General features: G+C 28.0%; 6 protein-coding genes across 7 annotated transcripts; 2 read left to right on the forward strand and 4 right to left on the reverse strand.

The window, feature by feature from the left end:
- Positions 1-114: 114 nt before the first annotated feature.
- Positions 115-1697, reverse strand: LOC126915444 (bursicon; the record flags this gene model as incomplete). Its single annotated transcript, XM_050720123.1, has 3 exons — positions 115-381; positions 761-886; positions 1524-1697. Coding segments are annotated over 3 exons (450 nt in total), but the record flags the coding sequence as incomplete, so codon positions are not given.
- LOC126915436 (zinc finger CCCH domain-containing protein 10-like) lies at positions 1549-17567 on the forward strand. Of its 2 annotated transcripts, XR_007710196.1 has the most exons (5): positions 1549-1697; positions 12670-13273; positions 13439-13724; positions 13846-17185; positions 17282-17567. XR_007710196.1 is itself a non-coding variant. In XM_050720111.1 (4 exons), the coding sequence occupies exons 2-4, from the start codon at positions 12744-12746 to the stop codon at positions 14314-14316; spliced, it is 1287 nt and encodes a 428-aa protein (XP_050576068.1). In that variant the 5' UTR covers positions 1549-1697; positions 12670-12743; the 3' UTR covers positions 14317-17567. The 2 variants fall into 2 exon arrangements, 1 of the variants encoding a protein (XP_050576068.1); XM_050720111.1 differs by having other exon boundaries at positions 13846-17567.
- Positions 3243-4219, reverse strand: LOC126915443 (partner of bursicon). The gene is made up of 3 exons (XM_050720122.1): positions 3798-4219; positions 3593-3717; positions 3243-3507 (listed from the first exon to the last, which is right to left on the reverse strand). The coding sequence occupies exons 1-3, from the start codon at positions 3916-3918 to the stop codon at positions 3337-3339; spliced, it is 417 nt and encodes a 138-aa protein (XP_050576079.1). The 5' UTR covers positions 3919-4219; the 3' UTR covers positions 3243-3336.
- LOC126915440 (G patch domain-containing protein 11) lies at positions 4357-5863 on the reverse strand. Its single transcript, XM_050720118.1, has 3 exons — positions 5471-5863; positions 5036-5382; positions 4357-4939 (listed from the first exon to the last, which is right to left on the reverse strand). The coding sequence occupies exons 2-3, from the start codon at positions 5256-5258 to the stop codon at positions 4419-4421; spliced, it is 744 nt and encodes a 247-aa protein (XP_050576075.1). The 5' UTR covers positions 5259-5382; positions 5471-5863; the 3' UTR covers positions 4357-4418.
- LOC126915432 (sarcolemmal membrane-associated protein) lies at positions 6488-11645 on the forward strand. Its single transcript, XM_050720104.1, has one exon. It carries the CDS (start codon positions 7548-7550, stop codon positions 9948-9950), a length of 2403 nt encoding a protein of 800 aa, XP_050576061.1. The 5' UTR covers positions 6488-7547; the 3' UTR covers positions 9951-11645.
- LOC126915441 (dephospho-CoA kinase domain-containing protein) lies at positions 17556-19156 on the reverse strand. Its single transcript, XM_050720119.1, has 3 exons — positions 18813-19156; positions 18273-18564; positions 17556-18172 (listed from the first exon to the last, which is right to left on the reverse strand). The coding sequence occupies exons 1-3, from the start codon at positions 18922-18924 to the stop codon at positions 17869-17871; spliced, it is 708 nt and encodes a 235-aa protein (XP_050576076.1). The 5' UTR covers positions 18925-19156; the 3' UTR covers positions 17556-17868.
- Positions 19157-20986: the final 1830 nt, after the last annotated feature.

Here is a 20986-nt window from a genome sequence, read left to right on the forward strand (position 1 = left end):
ATATAATATCATCGAAGGTTTTCTATCTATGGAAAATATTTAGCAGAGGATAAGCACATTTTTAATATAATGTATAGCATTTATATTATATATCAATGAACTTTTTACATCAAATACTTTACATTTTCAATTTATTTACGTTTTTATAACGTTACATCCAATAAAGTATTTCTTATCTTTAATATTTTCTTTTATTTTGTTAATTTTGCAATATAAAGTTTGATAAAAGAATTACTGCAAGTCGGAAGATCTTCTAAAATGCGCAGAGGTCGTGAACGGGCCTTCATCGGCAAATCCAGCGATCTCTTGTGGGATAATTGCATATTCTTCTACACTAGTGCATGGTCTACACATACATTCTAAAGGCGCCTTGGTAATTACCTACGAACGAGTAATTAGCTGGTAAATTGAATTATTTATATATATATATATATATATATATACATCCTTAAATTTTATTAAATAAAAATATTTTCATTTGATTTGTTCTACATGTTATTTATATAAACAAACATGATTTTGTATTTATAAATAGTTCTTATAGAATAATCCAATTCAAATGACGCGCGATATTCATTTTCAGATGCGCTTTCCACTGATCAGTTAGACAAAAACAATATGGCTGTGAGGAACTCATGGTATCAAAAGATTTACTCCTGATTTTATAGTGCGAGTGACTAATCGGCCAACACTTCATTAATTTATCACATTTATCCAAAATGTTAAAAAATCTATGATTAAGTCAAAGCATTAACCTAACCTTTCGGAATTTCTTTTCGCCTGGTTTGGCTCTTGGACAAAATAAGGATACACTGGCCTCTCGTTCACCGCTTTCTTGACAACACATGCAACTCCTCTCCATTTGCCAAATTTTTGATCCAGATACCTGTAGAAACAGGTACGAATGAATAGATGTTTATATATATTAATATGTCAATTTTCTATGAAATATATGGTTGAGATAACATTGTGTAGAATACTATGATATTCAGTAAATATGAATATAAAACTGATGCCTAACTGTATGTTTATAGGTATTATAAATAATATAAGTAACAGGAAATGGTTAGAATTTTTTATACATATATTATAACCATGAATGAAAACAGTGATACCTACATCTTATTATGCTCGCTTATACAAATCAGAATATTATAAATGTTTAAAAGAATATTTTTAAGTTTAAATGTTTACATAAACTTCGATTATTTTAATGTTAATATTAATATAAAGTAATATAAACTGATTATATATAATAAAATTTGAAAGATTTTTAAAACTAATTAATATAAGTAATATGTTTTTATTTATTTTTAATCAGTAATTAATGAAAAAATATAAAACTAAACAAATATTTCTTGAAGAATTGTCTATTGATTTTATTCATAATGTAGAGAAGATTCATAAATTTATTTGTATAAAAATAAAATACAATGTATTTTTCTATATTAGAAATGTTTTTATTTGTTTATATTGATATATTTGTAAGTGAAATTACTTGTTTGTTTATATATGTAATTTACCTGTAGGTAACTGCTACAACGTCCTCTACAAGCATAACTAGGAATTGGTTTTGGAACACATCCTGGATATTGCAAAAAGTGGATAACTGGAGTTGCTTGACATTCATCAACACCTATAAGAGCTTCTGCAGTTTCGCTTAGCAGGCATATTAAAACGCTAGCACCTACTACACAGTAAGTAATAGAATAATATAAATGTTATATTAACAGACATTATACTTTTATGTTTATTATTTTGCTTATAATTTCAGATATAAAATTTAATTTATTTTATTTGCTTATATTAATTTTAATGTTAATGTACAACACAAGTATTATAATTCTTTATTTACCAATATGATATAGTAACATAGTGTTAGCACGATACTTTTTCTCTTAGATCTACCACTTCACTGTGCTTAGAGATTGTACGTTCTATCCTTTTATACCCTGCAGGTGATCATGTTTCCTCCCTTCCCTTTTCATGCGTATGTTAATAGCATTAAGAAAGGGATTAAATATATGGTATATAGAAATACTATTAGGAAATAAAAATGTTTTTGAAAATATTGTTTCATACATATAGCAAACATTTTTATCAAATATTCTTTCATACTTTAGATTTATAAATAATATCTTTTATAATATTCAATAACAATATTTTATGATAGCAATTTGTTATAAGTAAAGTCAAAGTTTAATTTCCTATAATTTTGTATACATTACAACTTTTTTTATTATAAGTTATCACTATATATTTACAAATATAATGACATTTGTATTGGTAATAATTATATGCATGATATATTAACTACACATATATGTATATAAACATTATATTCTATAATACTATAATCTTGCTAACACTTAAAACATCTAAATCATGAATAATTTTTAGAATATTATAATCAATGCAAGTTCTAGTTACATGTTAAATTTTATTTATATTTATATATTTATAATTTTATCTACATACAAAATTAACAATTCCTTTTTAAATAAATTGTTTATACAAGTAATATTACATAATATTATTTTCCATTGCAATATAATAGACTTTGACAATAATTTGTTGTACATTACCATAGTGAAAATTATAATATTCAAACAAAAAACTATATATAAACTATGGTGCTTTATTGATTTAAATGGCAAAGAATTATTTCGTATATTTTACAGCATATATACATATTTCTAGCTGTTAAAAATTCTAAAATATAGTATTATTAGTATTTTTTATAATGTTATTATTTGGCTTTAGCTTTTAACTATTTTATTCATGATAAAATTGGGAAATTAACTATTTGTTATATGTTAGTTATACTAATAACCAGTTCATTTTATCTATTATTTTAATAATGCTTTAATCTATTTGTTGTAATAATATGCATTAATATAATCTATGTGAAATTTAATTGATAATTATCTTGAATTCCATTCACGATTATATTAAATATTTTATATCAATTTTTGTTTTTATAAATAAAATTCTATTTTTGTTAAAATTTCTAGTCATAAATAAATTAAATTTTATTACTCATCAGTTATGGAAACAAAATTATATATAATATAAAAACCAACAATCTTATATTGAGCATCATATCTATCATTGTTTTTTAGTATTTAATTTATAACATTTCAAAATACATATTTAGTTAATCTAGCATTATAGTTTTTAATTGTGTATTTTTTAATACAGTTTACAAATATAAGAGGAAAGGGAAAGTAAATTGTCTTAAATATGTTCTATATTTTTATTTTAAATCACATTATTTGTATTACATATAATTTCTATTTTATATTTTATTAATGCTTTTATAAAATATTTCCATATTTATCGGGATATATCACCGCATTTAATACATTTACATTCTGCTGGTTCTCTTATCTTGATTTCCATTACTCCATCTTCTTCATTCATTAATTTTATTCCATCTGCATCATAACAATGGTGTAGTGTGATGTGCCTTTCTTTTAAATAACTCTCACGACAGCAATAACATTCCTATTGGGGAAATAAAAGTAAATTTCAAAAATGTGTTTCATTACTTTTATACGAATTTTGTTCTTCTTTTAAACAGTATCCTCACCTTTGAGAATCCTGTTGTACTTGCAACACTTGGTTGTACCTGTGAACTGCAAAACCCTTCACATTTTGTAACAGTTATATCTCCACTACATGTTCTTTTTAATCGACCTATTTCATCATATTGATCTAAAATAATCAAAAAATATCTTTGTTTTACATATACTTGCTTGTATATGAAGCTAATTAATTCAGAATAAAAATAGTACCTTTTGTAATATGTACTTCTGACTGTAGTGTTTCACAATTTTCATCATCTGTTACTTGAGCAACTGTATCATTCATATATATAAACGCTGTTAATACAAAGAAAAGTGCAAATATAAACATTGTGATAGGAATTCCTTTAAGTGATATTTGTTTTACTTAATCTGTTTTGAATATAGTAAAGGTATGGTCAAAGGTTCTGACTGCAATGAAAGAACAGAAAATAAGACAGATGCTTTTATAGGTAACTTTCTCTCATGTTATTACTTTCTCAACATGTTATTACTTAGGGGTGCTGAACTCCTGCTAGGAAATAATAGCATAGCTGAATCAGGATAAGTTTCCCTTGCTTTTACATTGTACACTGCTAGATTTTTTTCTACTGTACTTTTTCAGTATTTTGCATTATGACTCTAATGGATCTTTTATGTCTTCATACACTGTGGGTGACCACACTAAAGAAGCATTACTGATGTTATTTAGATGCTGAATCTTGTATGCTTTTTATAAGATTTCTTTACTGTATGATTAAAACATAGATATAAGTAAAAACATGGTAAATTTTGATTTTATCTCTTTTTATTTATATGCACTTTTAATTGAAGCAATACAAATTAATAGTATTAGTGATCATTTCTTGTACCTCCTGGACAATTATCTCTTAAATCATCTTCATCTAGATGTGCTACTCCACACCAAATACAATAAAAATATTTTTCTCTTAAATATTTAGTTAAAATTTCAAGTTTTTCACTAACAGGCAAAAAATCGTCATCTTCCTCTGTATCACTATTATCATCATCTTCATTATCTTGAGGTAACCAAAACCACATTTCTTTAGGCTTTTTTATCTCTTGTTGGATATCTAATTTCTGACAAACTTTTTGGCTTTTATACAAGTCTGTCTTTAATAATTGTTCTGTTCTTTTTTGTGCGATTCTATCTCGAAAATCCTTCATACTCTTATTATCTAATTTATCAAGATGCGAATTATCTTTCTTTTTCCTTTCTTTTTTTGCAATTCCTTCCCCTAAACCTTGTCTGTCTAATTTTACTTCAAGGCTAATTGGTTCAATCCTTCCTGATCCTGTTTTACCTATGCCTTGACCAGGTTTATATCCCATTTTCATAATCATTTCATAACCTAAGAATAAATTCATAAATTTGTATAATCAAGCATTACAATAATATAATATGCCAATAAACCAGGAATTTTAGTAGAAACAAAAAAAAAGCAAACCTTTATTAGAACTTGTAATTGCAGAGGATAAGCCTGCTTCTCTTTTTTCTTCCTCGATATGTTTTATGCTATTTTTTTCATTCAATTTTGTTTCAATCTGAGTTTTCTTCTTCATAAGTTCAAATTTTCTTTTATCTGCATGTCGATATATGAGACTCGATGAAGTAGATTTTTCAATTCCATGTAAAAATTTATCTGACATATAATCTTCTGTATCTGACATGTTATGTTATTCGTTAATTTTTTCGTGACGTTTTATTGTTATAAATATAAATTATGTTATTGTTTCTTGGCTATTTATACATGAAACACAAAGTCTTATAAAATTACAAAATACTTATTAATCACTGAAAAAAGAGATATACATAGCTACTTGAACATATATGTGTATGGTATATACATACATGTAAAATATTTATATGTATTGTTACTTACATTCTTTTATTTCACATCTCAGTTATAAGAAGTAAATATAAAGTTATATATAATCAAAAAATGAATTGATATTGAATATTAGAATATTTATACATGATTTATACGTTAAAAATTCCATGAACTTTGTTTAAAACCGTGACATTTACTACGTAATCTTATTTAGGTTATATTCACAGTGTTCCCGGATACAATAAACTATTCGACAAACATCGATCTTCATATGTTTTCATATAAGAATATTCAAATCGAATATTTTTAAAGGTATTCATTAACTCTATAATAGTTTTATTTATCTTGTTCAGTTATTTACAATGTTTTATGAACAAAAATTCTATATTTGCATGATTTTTGTGAATCGTACGTAAATTGATATATAGTATCCAATCATAAAAATTCGTATTAATTAGAATTTCATAAATAGAAATAAATGTTTTATACATAAAAAAGAATTGCAATAACTCATTGTGAATTAATTATTCCAGTTTTGAAAGTACAACATTTAATAAGGTATTACTGTGAAATTATAAAACTTTATATATATACATTATAAAATTTGCGTTATAAAAATAAGCTATCAATACTTCTAAATATAAATTATCTTTTTTATTGATCATATTAGTATTTTATCAAGTACTAGCATTATTAGAAACGCCGCAATACGTATATTCATTTAGTATTCTTAATTAATTTTTAAAAGATTTTTTTATAACGATATTATTATCTTATTCTCTTGTGCAAGTCTATCTGAGTTCACTGATGCATGCGATGTCCATTGATATTTATATGGAAATATTTCCTTTATACTATACATTTTGTATTTTGCAAACAAAAATATAAATATATTCCTTAATACGATAAACCAAAATACAAGACCAGAATATTATATATTTTATTCTTCTATTTTATGTTGTGACAGTAATTAATACTTCTATATTATAGAGTATTAACCTTTTATAATAAACTTAATAAATTTGCTTTGCTAAATATAAATAATATAGAATAAATAGTATAAAATAGACATTTTTTAAAAATTAGCATAATTATTTGAAAGAAGATTTAATGATTTTAGTTATTTATGAATAGTGCTTTACGTCACTGATTCGAGATATATACATCAATTTTATGGTTTTTAGTTCTACCATTGGTTCTTTGGTTATAAATGCCTTTTTAAATGTCTCTCTTTAAATACGTTTCTTTCTCTCGTGAATGACTGTCGCGATGTAGCACGCCCAAGTGTCTACTTTAAATTTGCTACACCGTTGTAGTCGTATAGATGACTATACTGCCGTCGGTCGATAAACAGCGAAACGCGGAACTGAAAAGTACTGAGTTAAAGGAATGTGGACCGCTTGTATCTTAATACAGTAATGCAGTAGTTCGAGAATAATATATTTGATCTTAATCTAGTTGATCACAACATCACTCAGTTTATCATGTTCGAGTATTGTTGAATACGCATTGTGTATTTCACACTTTTCTAATGAACTTCCTTGAATGTATCGTCGAAGACATCAAAGTGCAAGGGAACTGGTACGAAGGACGAAAGTGTGAAAGCGTACGCTCACTGCTACTTACTTGAAGAAACATATCTTTTGGCTATTCTTAATGTGTTCGGAATATTCGATTTGATTATATTGTTGATGAAACGTTCGTTTGTTTAATTAACCAACCAAGGAATATTCTGGACTCGAGTAATTGACGAATACAGTGTAACTGTAACGTTTGTACGAGGAATTTTACGATAAATGGAAAAAGAAACACCACAAAATTGTTGAGATAGTAACGGAAGTTCTTTTATTGCAAAAATATGTAAATTCGTATGTCACTTATTATTATGACAAATTTTAAGTTTTGGAAAGTCGATGTATGATCCTCATGTTCAAATTATAGGATCGAGTGTGAATAGTAACTTCTGTGACAAACCAACACGATAGTAAAAATATTCGATGATATTAAAACGCGTGACTTTGAAATTTCACAAATTCCCTTTTCTTCATTATGTATCAATAATTCCTTTTTCATACGAGTTTTAAACTTTTCTTGAAAAACTTGCCATTCTTTGGATTTTACATCGGCTATGGTTGTAGCCAGTGGTGAGTGGGTACAAAATGCCAGTTTTCCTGCCAGTCAGAATTCCAACTTGAAAATAAATTCTATGCAAAACAACAAAATGACAGCCAAAGGAATTTTAATTTGCCGTGATAATTCTCACCCTTTTGAAGAACGTACATTGACACTGGAGCAACCTGTTAAAATTGGTCGCTCTGTGGCAAGAGCCAGAGCTACACCAAATAATGCCATTTTTGATTGTAAAGTATTATCCAGAAACCATGCACTGCTATGGTATTCAGGTGGAAAGTTTTTTTTACAAGACACACGTAGCAGTAATGGTACATTTGTTAATAATCAAAGACTCAGTGCAGCTAGTTTAGAATCAGCACCTAAAGAGGTATGTTCTGGTGACATAGTGCAATTTGGAGTAGATGTGATAGAAAGTACAAAAAAAGTTAGACATGGATGTATAGTTGCAACGTTAAAATTATATTTGCCAGATGGAAAAGAAGCTAAAGCTAGTCTTAGTACATCGGTTGTATCTCCACTCAATAATGTTTCATTGGAAGATGTGTACAAGCTGAATCAAGTCATGCAAGAAGCCTCAAGACGCGAGAAAGCACTTTATTCTAAGTTAGTACATCTTCAACAACTTGTAGCAAATACTCGAAAAGCTGCTAATCAATCTTGGAAAGCATTGATAACAGAAGATCGGTTATTATCTTGGGTGGAGAGTATGGAAAATCAACTGGCTGTTTATTCTAAAAATTATACGGAAGATAAAATTAGAAACGAATTGGTGTTGCTTCAGGAAGAAAAAGTACATTACCAAAATGCAGCAAAAGAGGCATTACAGAAAGTATTACAAGAAAAATTAGAGGTAACTCAGAGATTAGTCCAATTAGAAGCACGTTTAAATGAAACAGAAGAAGAATGTCAAAGCCTTCATAATGTAGCAAAATATACCCAAACAGAGTCTCAGGAGTTATGTAGTAAATATACGGAAGCACAAAAAAAATTACAAGAAACTATGAATAAACTAAAAGAAAGTGAAGAAAAAATACAGGATATAGTACAAAGCACAGAACAAGAAAAGCAAGAATTTTTAAAGAGACTCGAAGATCAATCTAGAATTGAGAAAAATTTGCAAGCAAGATTACGTGATTCTCGATTAGATTCTGCGAATATCTATAAGCAGATCACTGCCCTTAGAAATTACATGCAAATTTTGCAGGACATGAATTCAAAATTAGTAACAACTGGCATAGTAGATGCAAAGGATGACGAAAATCCTATAGAAGCCATCAATATTATTCTTAATAAGTTAAATTCTATTCATGTTGACAATGTAGACATTGATTTAGAGACAAAAATGGACTTTTATTCTGTGAAAGATGAACAAGATAATCAAATTAATTCACAAGATATTGATTCAAATCAGCTGAAAAATTCTGATGATTCTTTTTCAAAAGAACAATTAGATGATTCATTGGTTAATAATGATAATTCAACGGAATATATTTTACCACCACCATCTCGAAAAACTTTAGTTAATGGAAATGTAAATATAAATAATACAGATATGAATTCAGAATCTGATGCTAATTCAGATGCAACAGATGATACATGCAGTATTACCAGTGATGATACAAGTGAGAAATCTGTTATAGAAGTTAAAAAAGAAGAACCTGTGTATAAAGTAGCAGAAGAAATTTTTGTACCTTATAAAATGGAAGTTAGATTTATGTGCGAAGAAAATGTTAAACAGATGGAAATTTCTCATTTACCTCAAACTGTACAGAAATTAAAAGGAAACGAAGAAACAGAAATGAATGTTGATAGCATGAGCAATATTAACGTCACTTCAAATGAGCCTGTCTCTATGGAAATTGATCAGCTTGAAAAGAAAGATGAAACAGATAAAGATAGCAGTGAATTAGATGAAGAATATGAAGAAGAACATTTAGAAGGAGATTATGTCAAAACTCTAAAACCATTATCTAAGAACGATACCGCACAGCAAGGTGTACATACCAGAGAATATTTACTGCAAACTTTGATAGGATCTCTAGATTCGCTAAAAGTTGAAGACAATTTAGAATCGCAGCAAACCATCAAGAAAGAGCTAGAAAGCCTAAAGGACTGGTTAATTTGTGAATCTCACGAAGAAATTGTTGAGAAGCTAAAACAACTGTATTATCGTGCCAAGAACGAAGCTCAAAGAATTCAAGAGCTCCATGAAGAATTGGTTATTTTAAAAGAAAAGTACAATGCATTTGTTGAAGAAAAAGCTGAGCTCTTGAAAAAATATACATCTGTTAAAGCACAATGCGGTGATTTGTTAAATACAACTTACACTATACCGATACATTATGTGGCACCTATTGCAATTATATTAATATGGATGTTGCTTGAAAAAATATTTTAATGTCTTTCTTTTTGTTTTTTGTATATAACTTTAACATTGATTAATATTAAAGTTTCCTTTCTTTTTCCTTTTATTTTCGTAATTTTTTTGTATCGTTTGCTAAATACTTCGAGAATACAGAATATAACAAATTGGGTAGCGTGTAGGTTCAACAAAAAAAGTCTTGAACATTTTTATACCAACAAAAATATTAAGAATTGTATATATTTTTCCGATATTGTTGTTGAAGCACCAATCTCAAAAACCTGCTCTGATAAATGACAAGAATAATGCAAACGTATACCATGTTACCGTTTAAAAACAAGGAACCAAAATCAAATTAAGCAGAGAATTGTAGCAATAAATATGTACATAGAACAAAATTCTAGGCTAGGAGAAAATGTATTAGAAAAAATATAGACAATACCATGTAAAATGTTCAACATGCTGCCAATCTCGATATCATATCTTCTTGAATAAAATGGTATTAATCTCTATTTACAAATATTACACACGTTTACGTCATTATTTTTTGCGATCAATTCAAGCACTGCACTCTACGACTCAAATGTATCATTACATAAATTATAAATAACGTTTATATGCAAAGAACGATTTTTATAAATGCCTGTGTCGATATATCCTACGTGTTGATAAACTTTCCTTAATATATTTCTTGTAGAATTAGTGGTTTGAAATCCGTTCTAATTAAAAATACTCTGTATTTATTTAAACGATTTCGGGATTATTTGTGTTCAAAGTGTAAACCATTAATTAATTCGGCTCTTTTGACATTTTTTAATGTTAAGAATTTTAATGAGAAATGTAGTAATTATGATAATGATAAGCTGAAATAAGTCGAATTATCATGCTCTTTGATCAATAATTACATTATTATATAATCTTTTAATTGTAAATTCGTTGATTTAAAGAAATTATTTAATGTTAGGTCTTAGTCGATCTTAAATTGCAGCTGTTTTTCCTTTTTCAATGTGTAATTATCTTCTGTATATACATAAAAAATAATTTGTTGATATAATGTTTAACACTCTTCAGTAGCTTGAAGAATTGATCAATAATTTTTTTCGTTTCCCATTTCGTTATATATATTATGTGCTTTTCTTTCTTTGTTTCCTGTTTTCCTCTTTTTTTTTTTTTTTATTTTTTACTAGTAGAATGACAATAGAAGCATATCGATTCGAACGACCTAATAAATTTTAAGACGAAAATGATTCTTCAGTGCGAAATTTTTACTGTAATTCTTATTATTAAATCGATGTATTTAGCGGTTTTCCAAATATGATGGCCTAGATGTCTGTTTCTAACAAAGAAGAACAAAAAATAAAAAGGCGGACAATGTTGTAGTTATACTTTTCTATTTATTCTTTTTATACGAACGCGACTAAAATTAACCGTATTTTTTTAATTCACTAATAGTTTAGTTACAGTGCCATTGCCCGATCCATTTCTGCCCTATTAAACGCTAGATACCGATCGATTGTAAAAGCGAATGATATAAAGTGTGTTCAGTTTCCCAAAAAAGAACATTGGCCTGGCCGCTTTATAGGGACGTTACTTTCTTGGTAGATTGAAATTATATTTACGATCGTGAAGGTTTATATAAATAATAAGGTAATATTGTATATAACATTGTTGACCTCTTACCACTCATGTAATAATCATTATATAAAAAAAATAAAAATTAATTTAACTGAAGTCTTTTACTCTTCTTCACCAACAACCTATCTTAATCATCGATCAATTTATACAATGAATATGGAAATTTATTAAATAATTACGCGATTTCTGCAAAAATCAGATATTGAAAAACTAACAAGGATGTTTTAAACATACATTATACATGTTTTACTCTGTATTCTATCCATTATATTAATATCTACTCACAGTAATTAACATTATGGCTTAATATTATGATGCATAATTATAACTCGTAGCGTATTGAATTATCAAATTGTAGTAAAGTTCAGAAAATGCTTCTGTGATATAATATCGTTTTTTGGTATGACTACATATACGCGAACTAAAAATATCTCCACCGCGAGAGAGTTACGTAATCGTAATAAATATTTTAATCATTTAATCTTTTGGCGATATATAATTAAACAATTGGGCAAGGTAGTTCTCCTTTTTTACAACATTGTATACGTATATGCCAAATTATTTTCAAATTATAAAAATAGTATTATTTATATGCGTGTATGTACGTAATTCGATTAAGTTAAGCATTAAATGTTACAGGATTTTACGCGACAAGAGAAATATTATCTTCTCTATTTGTCATATCCAGTGATTTTTCTTTACAATACACCTTTGTCGACTATGTTACGTAAGTGCAGAATAATGCAAGTCAAGCACGTTTTAGAATGAAGTAACAAATTAACGGCATCATAGAAAATATTTGAAATGATTCAAATCATATATTTGTTAATTGCTAAAATAAATCTTGCGTTCCTAAATGTTTTTCTAATAAATAATTCTAAAAACAATTCGATGTTGCAAGAATCATTCTATTTTGACCGGCTTTGTCAACTTGTTTTATCATTCTATACTGACATATTCGATATCGATATTGTTCTAACGTTCCGGTTTTTAACAATAGGAAAATCGATGACAATGTATTTTATTTCCTATGTTCAATTTTACAAATTCTATCTTTGTACAAAATAAATTGATTTATCTGTTACCAATTGTATTGTAATAAACTGTTTTGTAATTACAGCACATACGTATAACGTGTGAGTAATAACGATTGATTAAGAATTCGTTACGAGGTATGATCGCAATGTATCATCGATGAAGAAGCTGAAAAAAAAGTCGGATAGCACGAGAGGCGGGCAAGCGAGCAAGACAGTAGGCGCGACGAATGTAAGCGGAGATGCATCACCTACCCGCGTATGCAGAGATTTTCTGCGAAACGTGTGTCATAGGGGTAAACGTTGCAAGTATTTGCACGAACGTTCCGAGGACGATCCCGTAGAAGAATACACGTTCTGCCATGACTTTCAAAATGGGATGTGCAATTGGCCTGGCTGCAAATTCCTTCACTGCACAGAAAGTGAGGAGAAGAGATTTCGAGCAACAGGAGAATTACCTGCTCATATCTTGAGTAGGCTAAAAAATAACAATGAAAAGTCCGAATATCCAATGTGTAAGGATTTTATCAAGGGTAGCTGCCAAAGGACAAATTGTAAATTTAGACATTGGAAAAATGAAGAACCACAACATAATTTGATCATAACATCCCATCATAATGTGTCCAGGCCGCAGCACAATTTCAATGGTACGAGTAATGGTGAGAATCGCAGATACGAGGAGGATAGAAAGTGAGTTTCTTAAAAATTTTACTGTTTATCTTCTTTCTACCTAAATTATTTTGATGTGTATCTTGAAAAAGACAAGACTTTCGTCAAATGTTTAATATATTTTGAAATATCCTCAAATATCTTTGAAATATATTTGTTTAATGACATATTTATATATCTTTATAGCTTTCACTGGCAAATGGAAGATCAACACAATTTAGTCACAAATAATAGTTACAATGCATCTTCACATCCACCTGATTATATAGGACCTCCTGAACCAAAGAGACGAATAGTTTCTGGTGAAACTGTTGTACATTTTGAAACTTCACCACTCGTAGGCCAACATACCGCGCAACCGGTTACTTCAGGATATTATTATCCAGTGATACCGCGTAATGAAGCTAGAGCAATTGTTTTGGAAGATGAAAATGCGTTACTAAGAAAGAAAATAGAGGAATTAAAAAAGCAAGTCAGTTTGATTTAATTTTATTACTATAACTATTTTCAATTCGATTTAATTCCATTGTTATAATTATTTTCTTTGTGTTGTATACGTATAATTGATGTATTTATACGTTTTATTTCTTTAGGTTAGCGATCTAACAGCAACTAATGAATTTCTTTTGGATCAAAATGCTCAGTTAAGAATGTCAGGGAAACGAACTGCAAATGTAACAGCTGTTACAGTTCCAGCAGTTACTATCACAAACACTGTTCCACCATCGCAAGCTCCAACACCTCAACAAATGGTTAACGCAGCGGTAGCTGCTGGAACTTTACGTACAGTTACTGCAAGCGTTGCGACAGTTCCTGTAAGTATAGCCACAGTTGCGCCTGTTTCTATTGCAGCAGTTTCAATGGCACCAGTATCAATCCCGCCGCCTATCGTTACGATGGCTCAACAAACGATTACGATGAGCGGTTCAGGTCCTCAGGCAACTAATCAACAGCCACCTAATACACAGCAACCTGCTAGTTTACCTCTTTCGATATCCGGTGCTACTGCACCGTTGGTTTCGTATCCCATTATGACTCAAGAACTTAGGCCCGTGTTGCAGTAAATAAATTATAAGCACGAAGGGAACGTCAAATAGTACCTCAAGCACATAGACAAGTCAAGAGTGCTGTCTCCTGCATTCAGTCTTTCAAAATAATACTGTATTTCTTCGACTACAAGTAATGAATGCGAATGAAAAGAAAAAATGGAGAAAATGTCTGCAGACTATAAAAAAAGATGAAAATGTCATATTAATTAAAGAATGCGACATCTTAAATATTTATATAGGAACTCATAGAAATTATCATACAGAGCAAATATAACGATTATAACTGTTTTGTACTACTATGTCTTACAGCTGCTTAAGTTAAATATTTTCGTTCCTTTCAGTAATTTATCCTGCAGAACGTGAATGCCGACTACGTTAATATGTTAATATGTGCAACACAATAAATGTCCAAAGTGTGTATAGATTTAGATTAATAAGAATACTGATCTAGAACCATATCAAATGGTCAAAAATGATATTCTCTTATTCTTTTTTTAATAATGTAATATCATGAAGATACAAATAATTTTGTAGGTAATTTTTTGTATCATTAAAAAAATAATCTCATACAAGTAAAAAAATTTGTAAATTAAAAAAGATATAGATAAGAAATGACTCGTTTAGATTAATATGTTAAGATAAGTACAAAACTAGAATGAAGCATGTAAATGAATTATATTGAAAGTTCAAAGTTAAGGTTTATCACTGCGACAAAAATGGTGGTGGACCTTATGATTGTTCTCTATGCACTGTTGTAAATAGTATTCTGTTGCTTCCTCATTTTCTCAGAAAAAATTTTTATACTTCCATCTTTTTAGCAAATAAGTTAACGATTCTTATAAAATAGTGATATTTTAATTAATTAAGTACTTATTGTGAACTTTTGTGTTTTTACAATTTTACTTAAGTAAATGGCTTTGGGTTTAGGTGATGGAAAGTAAAGACTATGGATTTAAACCTGACCCATAAATGTAAGAATCAGGTATACAGATAATGTAATATGCATCCCATAAACCAAATAAATATGTGTATGTTTTCAAGTCATATTATTAGTCATGGGTTGATATATGTGTATATATTTTGCGTAATTAGTATAAGAAATTGAGCAATAAGTACTCGTATATTTTACATATGCATACAAATGTATAATCTTTTATGTATAACTTTATGTTAATAAGCGCTCCATTAAAAAGATAGATCTTACTTTAAATTCTTCAGAAATAGCACTCGTACTACATTCTTTGTTCACATAATTGAAGTTTTTTAAGATTTTATTTTGTTATTTAATATTTTACTTTATTCTAAAAAATTATGAAAAAATGTATTTCATATAACTTTTGTTTAGTTTACCATTACATTCTAAACGTTATTCTTATTAATGAGAATGACATTTGTTGTTCTGACATTTACAAAATATTACGAAATATTTTTGATTTCTGAAATTGTAAATATATAAATTGTTCAAACAATTGTATTGCTTTGATGTTTAAAATGTTTATAACTGCACTGATTGATAAATTCATAAAATGAAATAAATGTGCTTACATATAGATCTGCAAATTATTTATTCTCATATTCCACTTTCTAATTATTATTTTTTATAGATGTAAAATAATCTTGTGGAGAATAATCTTCTTAGAAATTTTGTGAATGAATAATGATGAATTATGTATTTATAATATACAAAATTTGTATTTTAACATTTTCAGATTTGCAAAGCTATATGTATGTAAAAAGATCTCTATTTTTTCCTACGAATTCTAATAAATGGGATTTGCAAAGCTCTTTGTCCAGGTGGATAGTTTAGACTACTTTTGTAAACACAGATTGGTTAGCCATATCTCTACAGTAATATCCTCCTTTGTAGGTATTTTATGAATGTAAAGATCGCCATCAGATAAAGAAAAAAAGGTAATATAATAGGAATGTTAAAAAATACATTTCATAACTTTGTAAATGTTTGCTAACTGTTTCAAAAACACTGTTGAAAATAAATTTTTGTATGTACATATAGAAACACATGGACAAATTTTTCTATAATAATCTTCTTTGATATAATTTCAATTATGTGCCATTTGGCTATTTATTTATACAAGATATACTAGGAGTAATAACCAGTGATATGAAACATATTAAGAAATTCGCAAGTTACAACTGAACCCACAAGTTTGTATTTCCATCACTGTTACAACTTCTTATTCTGTCTTAATAATTATCAATGTTACTTATGCACTAAGAACAAGTTATGTAGACCAAAATAGTTAATCAGTTAAATTTGTTTTTAAGATCTCAAAACATTTTCTCACGCAATATGTCTTGACTCATGCTATTTTTTAAAATACATTATTTATATATAAAATTACATATCATTTTAAGGATACATTTCGTGTTAATTATCTAAAAAGTGAATATAATTATATATATCAGGTATAAAATCATTTTATGTAATACATTAAATTTATCATAATTACTAGTATTATATGAATCACTAATAATAACTCATAATTCATTTACTAATTCAAATATATGTATAAAGCAGATAGTAATTGTAATCTTGTACCTTATACAAACATATATGTATATCTCAATTTCTACAACTGGAAGAACTGTAAAGCATGATGTACGAGGATCATGCAGAAAGTACTACCCCTTTATTATATATAGCAACTATATAAAACGATGGAATGTATTTGTGGAAGGTTACCTAACTTCATTCATGTATTGACATAAGTCATGAAAAATTTTATGTTTAAATATTTAATATTGTCTTTGTATCACACGTTTAAAATGACGATGCGAATTTCATTTACCGTCGATGACGCTTTTACGCTTCTCGAAGGCTGAAAAATTCTTCCAAAAATTATTCACTACCGAATTAAAGCAGGTAACGATAATAGAGTTATGGATGAATTATTAGTAAGATCGTGGGTGCGATAATTCAATAGGGACAGAGAAACTGTACATGATCATAAGCTTTCAGGTTGCCCGTGTCTCATTACAGAGCTCAAGATCGTGTCTGTGATTTCATTGCAGTTTTTTTGCAAAATTTCAAGAGTTGTTTGGTCGATAATGTTTCACAAGAAACAATGATTTAAAAGATTGCATAAAATGATGATCATGTGAACTGACGGCGGAAGTGTATGACGAAGATATACAAAAACTCGTATAACGTTACGATAAGTGTTAAAATGTAAAGCTGGTGATTGTATAAAAAATAACTTAGTATATATACTAAAATTACAAATAAAGAAAACTTTTTAAGATGCCATTGTATTGTTGTTATTTCAAAACAGATTTTGAGATTTTCAAAACAGATTATTTCAAAACAATTCGTATTTCCAGACGACTTTGTTTACAAAAAAAAAATAATATAAGAAAATTTTAGTAAATAATATCATTACATCCTATATTTTCAAATGTGTGTAAAGTGTGTAATAGCTATATACTTTCTTAAATTATCTCATTTATTTATACAAACAGGTTAATTTCTAAATTTGACAAATGCAGTATTAAGATCTCACTATAATTTGGTATTTGTGTTTATAAGCATTTGTAAGTGAACGACTATTACACTGTAGTTGGTAAACGCCATATTTTTCTACTTCGTAACCAATATACACCTGCTAGTAAAACAGTACAATAAAGTCCAACCAAAAAACGTAACTTCCAATGGTATTTGGAAGCCTTTAAAACATTAATAATTCTAATAGTTTGCTCTCTGGTATCATGTATATTGCCAGAATTTTCAATAACAAAATTTGCCATTTCTGCTTTCCTTTCCAACGACATTTGTGCAGCAATTCTTAGTTTTGCTTTAGCTTCTGAGAATCCTGATCTTTCCATAAGTCGTTGTAATTGCAAATCTTCTTCGCTAAGGTAAAATGTACAGTTTGTGCATATTTAATAACTTTAAACTATTGATTGGTTATGTATATGTATTCTTATAATTGTTAGTAAATGAAAATCCTTACCAAGTTACAACAATTATTTTATGTAAATAATTCAACATATGTCTTGTTTCAAAAAGTAATGGCAAATCCATAACTATAAACTGATGTCCTTGTAGAAAATATTTGAATGTTTGCCAATATATTTCTTTATATATTTCTGGATGTGTTATAGCATTTAATTTTTTTCTTTTTTCAACATCATTAAATATTATATCTCCAAGCTTCGTTCTATCAAGTTCATTTGTATCTAAGAACACCTCTGAACCAAATTCTTTTCGTATTTTATGCCAAGCTGCCTTTCCAGGTTTTACAACTATATAAAAGGAAACATATAAATTTGTAAACAAATGAATGAAATATATATCTTTTTTACATATACAAAATAACAAAAATATAAACAATATATATATACACACATATATATATATAAATATATATATATAAATATATATATATATAAATATATATATATATTAAGAAATATGAGAACAAAAATATTAAAATCTTATAACAAATTACATCGTAATTATCACGGAGAAAAAGTTTTGTTTCGTTTCTAACCTTTTCGTGCAATTTGATCAGCATCAATGACAGGTATACCGAATTCATGAAAAATAGCAGCAACGCTACTTTTCCCAGTGGCTATTCCTCCTGTCAAACCTACTAAAAACATTTCTTGTTAAAAATGTATTTATTTCTATTCCCTGATCCCTTTCTTATCAGCTAAACGAACATTATTACTGTTATTAGCATTGCAAAATTTGATCCTATTTGACATTAGTCATGTTACGACGGTTTTCACTGAAGTCAAAACCCTTTCTTTTGTATAATTTCGACATAAAGTATTATTGAAATTAGATACATCATCTAATCAACGATGTATGAAATGAATCAAACATAATGAATAATAACCTAATTTGCTATAGATTAGTGATTTAATAGGACTGATAAAAATGTCCAATTTGAATTTAAATTTTGATAAATTTAAGAAGATAATTTTTTGGATATTTTAGTAATTTCTTATTTTATATATTCCGCATTTACGTAAAATGTTTCATGATCTTTTAAGATAAATAATGATTTATTTAATAATAATTATCAAATTCATGAAACATGGACTAATATTGATATCAGTTTAATTCCACAATTTCATTAATTTCTATTTTATTAATTATTGTAGTAGAGTATATAAATGTAATTTTTATATTTAAAATCAATACATATTTTATTTACTAATATTGTACAATATATTATTTACAATTACATATAATTTATTTAAAATTGTATATTTTTCTTACTGAAATCCTCCGACATTTTTTTATTATTTCAAATTATAACTACAAATGTGTGTATATTATTACTTATTACAATATGATATTTTTTAAATAAGAAACATAATTGTGATGATAATCATAGTGTAATGGAGCGAGAGGTAATTCTACGTGAAAAAATAAATCGAAAAAATAGAGTAAAATTTTTTCATATGATGCTTTGTTTCTGAGAAAATTGATTTTGAATATTTTTGAAATATAGTTTAACTTGCTTAAGTACCGATCACGATTATATAAACAGATCTCGACATTCATATACCGTAACTAGAGAGGAAATTTCCCTCTATCGTTAGCTACCATAGTCTAGGGAAAACCGTTCGAAAATTGAGTTGTGATTAGTTGTGAAAAATTTGTATGGTAGACAAGAAGTTCTTGTTCTGTGCTTGCGTGGCATACTATAAATGTTTCAAGCAGAGGCAGAAACACTCTATTCATCTCTGTTTGTCTCGCAAGAACACGGACTTTGTTAATTTTCCACGTTGATTTTTCATGACTAAGTACGACTCAATTTTCGTACGGTTTCCCCTAGCAAGTGTCGAGATCTATATTATCGTGGTACCAATTAGATATGAACGAAGAGGAAATGACAGTGCTCACGCCCACTGCTTCAGTTGTTCAACAGTGCAGATGCTGCACCATGTAGCCAAATGCTGAAGGTGTTCCATATGCAAGAAACTATAAAGTTAAGAATCTGCCCTGTTTGATTCCACGCTAGCAGATACAAGAATTTATTTAATTCCAACAGAAAAGGAGTTATACTCGCTATGGTTTCACGGTACAAGAATCGTTTCATTGTTTTATGGAAATGTTCATAGTTTTCTATACGATATAGACAAGTATGAGAATAACACAATCGCACAATAATTAAACTAAGTTACCTCAGTAAGGGAAATTAATTGTTTATCTTTTTTCTAGCGAAGATAAGAAAATCTTTCTTTTCAAACGATAATAGATCAATGAAATGATGTAATAATTTTAATATGTTCTCTATACACATTAAATTTACTTCCCTCGCGATTTGTTATAATAAAATCTAAATTTCATTTTAATAGTAATTTTAGTAATTGATCGGCTACAAATAATATTTCTGGCGTGATGTATCTGTTTTGCATGTGTATTCGTTTACAAAAATGATAAAAATAAAAGAATTAACTGAAAACAGGGCTTGACGTTATGACTAATTCGTGATGTACAATTTTCATCCATCTTATTTTCATTATTGAAGAAAATTTATGGTAATTATTTAGAAGATTTTATTTAGAATGGCCTTCACTGCCAATTTCGATTTTTGAATAGATTGTTGGAGCCATGATTCTGAATACCTTTGTGTAAAATAATATTACAAGTGAGGTCAGGGTAGTCGCATTTACAGCAGATTTTGTGGATTCGAAAATACCGAACTCG

This window comes from Bombus affinis, chromosome 4 (assembly GCF_024516045.1).
Source record: "Bombus affinis isolate iyBomAffi1 chromosome 4, iyBomAffi1.2, whole genome shotgun sequence".
NCBI classification, from domain to species: domain Eukaryota; kingdom Metazoa; phylum Arthropoda; class Insecta; order Hymenoptera; family Apidae; genus Bombus; species Bombus affinis.

What these genes read in the sequence shown, in the direction of transcription:
- LOC126915440 (XM_050720118.1), bottom strand. Translation starts at nt 5,258, where the DNA reads ATGTCAGATACAGAAGATTATATGTCAGATAAATTTTTACATGGAATT. An exon ending in AATTACAAGTTCTAATAAAG is followed by an intron (nt 4,940 to 5,035) that starts GTTTGCTTTTTT and finishes ATTTATTCTTAG; the next exon opens with GTTATGAAATGATTATGAAA.
- LOC126915432 (XM_050720104.1), top strand. Translation starts at nt 7,548, where the DNA reads ATGGTTGTAGCCAGTGGTGAGTGGGTACAAAATGCCAGTTTTCCTGCC.
- LOC126915436 (XM_050720111.1), top strand. Translation starts at nt 12,744, where the DNA reads ATGAAGAAGCTGAAAAAAAAGTCGGATAGCACGAGAGGCGGGCAAGCG. An exon ending in AGATACGAGGAGGATAGAAA is followed by an intron (nt 13,274 to 13,438) that starts GTGAGTTTCTTA and finishes ATATCTTTATAG; the next exon opens with CTTTCACTGGCAAATGGAAG. An exon ending in TAGAGGAATTAAAAAAGCAA is followed by an intron (nt 13,725 to 13,845) that starts GTCAGTTTGATT and finishes TTATTTCTTTAG; the next exon opens with GTTAGCGATCTAACAGCAAC.
- LOC126915441 (XM_050720119.1), bottom strand. Translation starts at nt 18,924, where the DNA reads ATGTTTTTAGTAGGTTTGACAGGAGGAATAGCCACTGGGAAAAGTAGC. An exon ending in TGATCAAATTGCACGAAAAG is followed by an intron (nt 18,565 to 18,812) that starts GTTAGAAACGAA and finishes CCTTTTATATAG; the next exon opens with TTGTAAAACCTGGAAAGGCA. An exon ending in AAAATAATTGTTGTAACTTG is followed by an intron (nt 18,173 to 18,272) that starts GTAAGGATTTTC and finishes ATTTTACCTTAG; the next exon opens with CGAAGAAGATTTGCAATTAC.
- LOC126915443 (XM_050720122.1), bottom strand. Translation starts at nt 3,918, where the DNA reads ATGTTTATATTTGCACTTTTCTTTGTATTAACAGCGTTTATATATATG. An exon ending in AGAAGTACATATTACAAAAG is followed by an intron (nt 3,718 to 3,797) that starts GTACTATTTTTA and finishes TGATTATTTTAG; the next exon opens with ATCAATATGATGAAATAGGT. An exon ending in GTACAACAGGATTCTCAAAG is followed by an intron (nt 3,508 to 3,592) that starts GTGAGGATACTG and finishes TTTCCCCAATAG; the next exon opens with GAATGTTATTGCTGTCGTGA.